The 7,426-nt window shown below is 35.6% G+C and overlaps 1 protein-coding gene across 3 annotated transcripts; it reads right to left on the reverse strand.

Moving 5' to 3' along the window:
• Positions 1–1,057: 1,057 nt before the first annotated feature.
• On the reverse strand, positions 1,058–5,927 carry LOC118735546 (angiotensin-converting enzyme). Of its 3 annotated transcripts, XM_036465353.1 has the most exons (10): positions 5,847–5,913; positions 5,573–5,703; positions 3,661–3,821; positions 3,031–3,601; positions 2,587–2,968; positions 2,163–2,517; positions 1,803–2,014; positions 1,580–1,720; positions 1,337–1,509; positions 1,124–1,268 (listed from the first exon to the last, which is right to left on the reverse strand). In XM_036465353.1, exons 3-10 carry the CDS (start codon positions 3,688–3,690, stop codon positions 1,240–1,242), a joined length of 1,893 nt encoding a protein of 630 aa, XP_036321246.1. In that variant the 5' UTR covers positions 3,691–3,821; positions 5,573–5,703; positions 5,847–5,913; the 3' UTR covers positions 1,124–1,239. The 3 variants fall into 3 exon arrangements, with proteins under 3 accessions (XP_036321247.1, XP_036321246.1, XP_036321245.1); XM_036465354.1 differs by lacking the exon at positions 5,573–5,703 and having other exon boundaries at positions 1,058–1,268; positions 5,847–5,927; XM_036465352.1 differs by lacking the exon at positions 5,573–5,703 and having other exon boundaries at positions 5,784–5,921.
• Positions 5,928–7,426: the final 1,499 nt, after the last annotated feature.

The following is a 7,426-nucleotide window of genomic DNA, read 5'->3' on the forward strand; positions in this document are numbered from 1 at the left end:
TAAAATAAAATAAAATAAAACAAAATAAGCAATAAAGTAAAATCACAAATACAAATACGATTTGGTTAAATTAAATTAAGTTCGCTTTTATTTTTTGTTTATTTAATGTAAATGTACATTTAATTTTATTTTGTTTTATTTTATTTTATATCATCTTATTTTACTGTTTGTTTAATTTTAATACTAATGATAATAATAAATTGGCGTTTACACATATTTATGTTAGTACTTGGCCGAGCTTCTCCTCCGATTTGTGACGTGCGCCTTGATGTTGTCACACAACGCCGACTTCGAAAGGCGATTGTATTTTTATGAGAACCTGTTTTTCATGGCAGAAATATACTCGGTGGTTAGACATTGCCTGCCGAGGGGCGACGGCTGTTAAGAAAAACTTTTTTTACAGTTTTTGCGTTGTTGCTTTGACATTGGCTAGAACCCAGACCCTGTGGAGTGGTAGCGCACACTGCTAACCACTACACCACTGCGGCCTCCATTTTATCTTATGTATTTCGTTTTATTTAATTTAGTCTATGTAAACCTAAATAAAATAAAATAAATTAAAACTAAATAAGCAATAAAATAAGAGAAAATTATATAAAAATATGCTACATTAAAATAAAACAAAATAAACAATGAAATAAAATATGTAATATAAAAATTAATAATTAAATTCAATCAAATTAAATACACTAAAAATTCAATACCAAAGATTTTTTATTGGTCCCCCATTGCATATTCTGGGGGTTTTGGCGGACCTATAAAATGTAGTTACCATGAAAAATTGTTAAATAAACAATTTGGTATTATAATCGGGAAATTATTATGGCGGAAACGGACTTTTCTGATCGAAAAATATTGATTTTCAAGAATTCGATAGCATTTCTACGAAAAGTTGTTTTTTCCCCACATAAAATATGTACATGGAAAACTTTGAGCGCTTTGAGCACTCCGTAAATATTTTTTGATTTCAAAATAAAAAATAAGGGTCTATTTTTGGACCACCCTTATGTACATAGATGTGTTCTACAATAAATACGTACAAGTTAAGCAGGCAAGATACTTTTTTTTTAATTTTTTATTTCAAACCAACAAGTAATCCTGTTGGAAATCTATTTAATCAAAAGCGCCTAGAAATGTACTGCTAGAATCAGATGAAGTTTACGGTTGGTATTAACCATTTAAACAACGTACATATTCAACTTGGTGTTAATTAAATAAGCTAAACTGCTAAACTATATATTATTCCGCATCATGTTCGGTACTGCACTCTGTAAATAAAAAAGAAACAGTTGTAATATCTAATAACTTTTTTTTTTTTTTTGACTGAACAACTCACTTGTTGTTGGCTCCCAACCGATTTCTACACCATCCAAGCGATTTTGCTCCACCAACCAATCGTACAGGGGCTGATAGTAGGCCAGTAAACCCTCCATATTGATTGCAGTTTCATTTGTCATAATGTGTAAAATATCCTTGTAAGATTGAGAGGAACCGAAAGACATAGCTTGCCTTTTTCGATTGATAAGATATAATTTTTCTCAATTTCATTTATTCTTTTAACCATCAACTAAATACTCACCACACTAAGGGTCCTACTTGCCGTTGATCTGATAGATCGCATAAATCGAGTGGATAATTTGGATCGTCAGGTTTATATTGACCAGATATTTCACAAAAATGCTTGTAGAGTTGATATTGCAAGAGGGTGCTCATAATTTGACTAATGAAAAATAAAATAAAAATGAGGTGAGAAATTTACACAAGATGTTTTTTTTTTCCACTTGTGTTTTCCATTTCCTCACCTGGTATATTGATCATCCACTTCAACTAGCAATTTAGCTGGTGCATCGAAATCTTCATTACTTCTAATCACTGGTGGCTCTGCGCCCGTAAAATCGCTCGTGAGCTGCCAATAAGCACAATTGTCTGATATATTTAGGCGACCATCAAGTACATCCACCCGGTAACGATCGAGAACATAGAAGATGGGTAGCAAAAATATAGTACGAAGACCCTGGAAAAGATTTCACAAAAGTATTCTAAAGCAAAGCAAGGGATATGTATTTTTTTTAAGTTTCGATTTTGCAGCTTATAGATTATTTCAACTTTAAAGTAACCCCTAGGGGGTTTGTAAATTTTCAAGTACTCCCTTTAAGTTTTACCTGCCAGTAAAGTCGATTAATTCTCAATTCTTTAGATATAAGTCCGCGATCCAAGGCTTTCAGCTTCTCCAAATATCTTGGCGATGAGGCGGCCAAAGAGAACATTTTGCCCAAAGCATCGCTGAAATTAGGAAATGGTTCTTCGGCGAACAGAGTAGGCTGCTCTTCATACGCGCGGTAGTAATAAAGATCAGTAAGGGCCTCGAACATATTAAAGAAGCGCTCCTCATCCACCGACGGGCAATAGGAGAAGTTCACACGCTGTATGCCGTAAAATTTCCAAGCCTTATGCCAGCAACGCATGCTCTCTTCATTCAAATCGGCCTTTGGACGTGCATTTTCGGACCAAAATGTGCTGAAAAGCAGAAATATTTTTATTTAATTTTTTTTTTTTTTTTTTTATATGCATGCTTTGCACACTCACTCTTCGATTTGGGGCATACCCAGCGAGCGAAAGTAGTCTGCAACATTCCAGAAAACGCGTTGTGCATTATTCAAACCACGTCGCAGCAGACCCTCAGTTATGTTTGGCATGCCCACTTCGGGGTAAGGAAATTCTATATACCATTCAGGATCAGCGCGTCGATAGGCGTTGCCGATGAAAATCTCTGCAAGATTTTGTGGAACCGGCTTATAACGCGGTATCAGTTCCTCGCCATATAGCCTACGCAGCTGGCCACGTACATGAGCATGAAATTGCTGCAAGAGCGGTTGCAAGCGTTGCATAAATTGCGCCAACATGCTAGCCGCTTGCGTGCCATCCTCCTCCAGGTCCTTGAACCAAAACTCGGATGGTGTCGCAAAGCCTGCATGAATGTATTTAAGGTGTTCATTCACAAAAAAAAAACTTTCCAATTGCTCAACTCACCATTCAATTGCGCTGTCTTCCGATATAATTCCACAAATGTGGCAAAATCCTCCTTCGCCGCCATGCCCGTCTTGCGACGCCACTCCAACCAATAATACTCGATTTCCGAAACATTGTCACTATTATGCAAAATATTTTGCACCGCTGGTATCAAAGTCAAATTGCATTGTCGCCGATCATGAAATGCACATAATTTCGTATTCTTGTAGATGTGACCCATATTTGTGGTGACGATGTACATCAATTTGAGGTCCGTAGCCGGCAAAGCTTCGTAGCCAGTTTCGGGCACTTGCGCTAATTCGCGTTGCAGTTGTTCGTTGCCTATTTTTAGGCGTTTGAACTTAGCACATTTGGCGGCTATACTTTGTATGTATTTCATGATCTCTTCGCTGGCAAGCTCTGACTGCAGGATCGCATATAAGTCATTTGGTCCTTTTATTTCCAGCTGCCAGTTGGCGAACACTTCACGATTGTAGAGCCCAGCGAGATTTTGATTAACATTTGCTAGAAATTTAGTGAGCACAGCAGTTGAGTTCTCCGACGCTGTGACTGTATGTAGTTGCCATTGGAGCTGCGGTCGGGGGTATTAGATTTAAGTGGATATTTTTTAATAAAGTTTATTTTACTTACCAGAAATGTAAGTAATATTATAGAACGCATTCTGCTTGTGATTATTTATATAGGGTGAGTTTCTTAATCAACAGCAGAAAATCAAAATATAAATAGATAATTCATAGAGAGTAAATATAGAGCTGGTCGGATTATCCTCTTCTCAAAATTTATTAAGGGACCTGCAGAAAATATACGATAATTTTAGAAAACCATAGAAGAATTTTCTGATTAACTTCGCATCTAACAAGCAGTTTAGTAACTTTTAACCAAAAATTCAATCTATTGCAATATAAGAACTATAGGTCGGTATGAGGGCTCTTAAGATTATTCGAATAATCGGTTATTCGGTTAACCGAATATTCGGAAAGTATTTGTTCGACCAGTTACTAACCGGTTTATGATATTTGAATAGCCGCGGGCTTCCGTATATGGTCGTATATAATAAATAAAATTTAGCTAAACAAACATTTTTTGTTACTCAAATGAAATTGACATTGAAAGTTGTCAACAGAAAAATTTTGAATATAATACATAACTCAGGAGCAGTGAGCCTTAAAACATAGTACGTTTAATTCGTGGCAAATTTTTCTTATATCTAAAGAAATTGACAGCCCCTTCGCCAGTCATAAACGCTTAAGGTTTTAATTAAACACGCAATTCCTGATTAGCATGTATAAAAACCTATTCAGTGGCATTTTGAAAAATATTGTCTTATTTTTAGAAAAATTCATAGTCCTTTTGACAGCTGTCAACTATCAAAACCTAATCAGTGGTATTTTCAAAAAGATTTTCTTAATTTTAGAGAAATTGGCAGTTGATTTGACTATATTTGAAACTATAAATGTTATGGCATATTCGAATTTAGTATTACAACAATACTACGATCTCCCGGAGTTCTAATTTCTCTGTTTCTGTTCTGTTTGAAAAATTCACGTTACGTTTTTCTTTGTGTAGTCAATTTAACCTTATTTAAGAAGTTAACCACCGCTTTAATTTCTTTTTTTTTGTCTACAGAATTTGATCTTTCATTTGGTAAACATATTGTTATTCTACATTGCACTGAATTTCTTTAATAGTTTTTGGAATTAATCATATCTTTTAAAGTGCAAAGTCTTTTTCATAATCCTGAAGTCAAAGAGAAAAACTAAAAATGCAGTTTTACTACCATAGTTTCGTGAGTACATTGATTGCTTCATGTGTTTTGAAATTGTTTTTTTTTTTTTTTTGTCGCACGGCGTATTCATGTCGGTAATTTTTTTGCATACTTTAACGCATAAACGTTTTGAAGCAATCGGCAAACTCAGTCAGAAATCAGACCTGACAACTCTAAATTACATTGAAAATAAATTAAATAAGAACAAAATAAAGTTACCGGTTACGTACTGATCTCAAACATTTTGAATTTATTCTGATCGGTCAAAATTAGTCTCGAATTTCTAGTATTTAGTTCAGTTTCTCAGGCTCAAAAAAAGTTTGCAACCTTCTTGCTAGTACATTCTTCTATAACATACATTGCGTTTATTTTATTCTTTTAAAGCTGTATTTGCACAATGTTCAAAATTTAAGCGGCACGTTTAAGTAAGAACAATCGAGTTCACAATCAGCACAATTTACACAAATAACATTGCAAAATTTTGTAAAATTAAAAGTCTGTTAGTCATGGGTAAATAAACCTACATACTTGTCTTTAATTGCTACTCAACTTAGATAAAAAGAAAAAAATAAATGCAAATTTCAAATGCAAATAAGTTATGTTTAATAAACAACCTAAGATTTGAAGTGCGAAATAATAACAAAAAAGAAACTGATTATGAAATTAAATAAGTCATATGAATTTTTGCCGGTGTAATGCCTGAACTCGAAATTGCGCTTCCCATACATAAGTATGTACATATGTAAGTACTCGTATGTTGCATTGCAATTCTGCTACCTGCTTCAACAAGCTCGCACGTAATTATGATTCATTACGAATGATGGCTTGTTTGTTAGTGGCATACGTTTTGTCATTGTTTAAGCCAGCACATTTCACTTTCAACAAAGCTGCAGTAAGCGCTATGAAAGCTATTTAAAACAATAATAATATTTAATTTATAATTGCTCCACAATTTCTTTTATTTCAATTAAATTTGAACACTTTTTACTTTTTAATTCACACTTTAAACGCTTGCCACATCTTTTGTTAGCGCTTCAACTACATATCAAACCTCTAAGCCACTACTGCCACAGCACACCACTCTTACGTCCGGTCGCGAACGCTTCAAATTGGCAACTAACTAACCGTCCAGGTGCGCCTTCATGAAATTGATCATTGTGATTAGCCTTCGTAGTAATTGTTTGAGTGTTTAGGCACATTGCAATAATTCATCCGTAACTTTGGCTAAATGTTAAAGGCGGCTCAACAATGAGCGCGAAATGGTAGCTTTTCGCATGCAACTGTGAAGTGGCTCAATGGTTTAGGAGTGTTCAATTGTTGTAGTTGGCAATGGAAGCCAGAAGTGTTATTGAGTGGAATAAGTTTAACTCAGGTGATTTTCTCGGTATTGGGGCATTGTTTGAACACAGCAAGCTTTTTATAATTATCTTAGCCAAATATTTTTTTAGTCACTGGATTCTTGTGAAACCTCGTGGAGAAAAGTCTTCAAAGAGTTAGCTTCAAAGCCTATTACCCACACTGTGTGGGTGCCGGGTCACAGAGACTTACAAGGTAACTGTACAACAGATGAGCTTGTGGCGTCTCGCGATGCCGGCATACCGCCATCTAGCTACAATAATAATAATAATAATAATAATAATAATAATAATAATAATGAGTCCACAAATCTGACGCATCTTTAACAAAAAAAGATACAATGGACTTATTCGGTTATAACGGTGCACTGCTTGATGTGAAGACATGGTAGCAGAATGGACCTACCGGGAAACTATCTACATTTGTCACTGTCCTGCCCGTTCGCGGGCAAAAAAACGCCCATTTCACTAACACCTCTTTGTCTGTATAGCAGACCTAAGCGAAACAGAATTTCATCAATTCTCGTGCCTTATTAACCCAACCAACTGCTCCTACTTCTAGGTGAACTGGGCCTAAGTGTACCACTCTCCGATATTGTATACAGCCAGCCGCTTCAACATAACCTAACTCAGCCAGCATCTTTTTGTCCGACATTTCAGGAACGGTCTAGGACCACCTTTTGCTCTTGTCATACGGGCATTGTTCTTCTACTCTGACGAGCATAGTCAGATGCAGACAGGATTATTTAACAGACCTTAAATCGATGACTCCAATAACGCTTTCGAAAGTCACGACTGTTTGTTTTCAATAAGCCGATTTAGTAGGATGGTTCCATTTGACCGGGTTGAAAGTTCTGGCAATTAGAAGAGGAATCCCCACATTACGCCCATAGTTAAGACAGGCGCTTCTACCTTCATATGTATTTTAAACAGGTAATTTAAGAGTAAATGATCATTGGAGTTAATGTCTTTTACGCATAGTAAACAATGCGATTGAGGTTGCTAAGATACCTCGTCTTCGGGAAGACAATGTGGAACATATTTAAAAAACCTGACTAGATTCGTCATTATACGGGACTCGTTTGCCGACATGAAATAATTTCTCATGGGTCAAAATGAATCTCTGCGTTTTCCTTCTAGTGGTCAACTAGAATTAGTTAAGCTAATTCCCAAATCTGTTTAAGCTTCTAAAGATCGGGTATTATCGAATATCGCGGCAATTAAAAAAATACCTCCGAGTTGATACTCAGCTTCAGACAATTTTAAACACATCTTA

This window comes from Rhagoletis pomonella, unplaced genomic scaffold, assembly GCF_013731165.1.
Source record: "Rhagoletis pomonella isolate Grant_MI unplaced genomic scaffold, Rhpom_1.0 Rhpom_scaffold_00003, whole genome shotgun sequence".
In the NCBI taxonomy this organism is placed as follows: Eukaryota; Metazoa; Arthropoda; class Insecta; order Diptera; family Tephritidae; genus Rhagoletis; species Rhagoletis pomonella.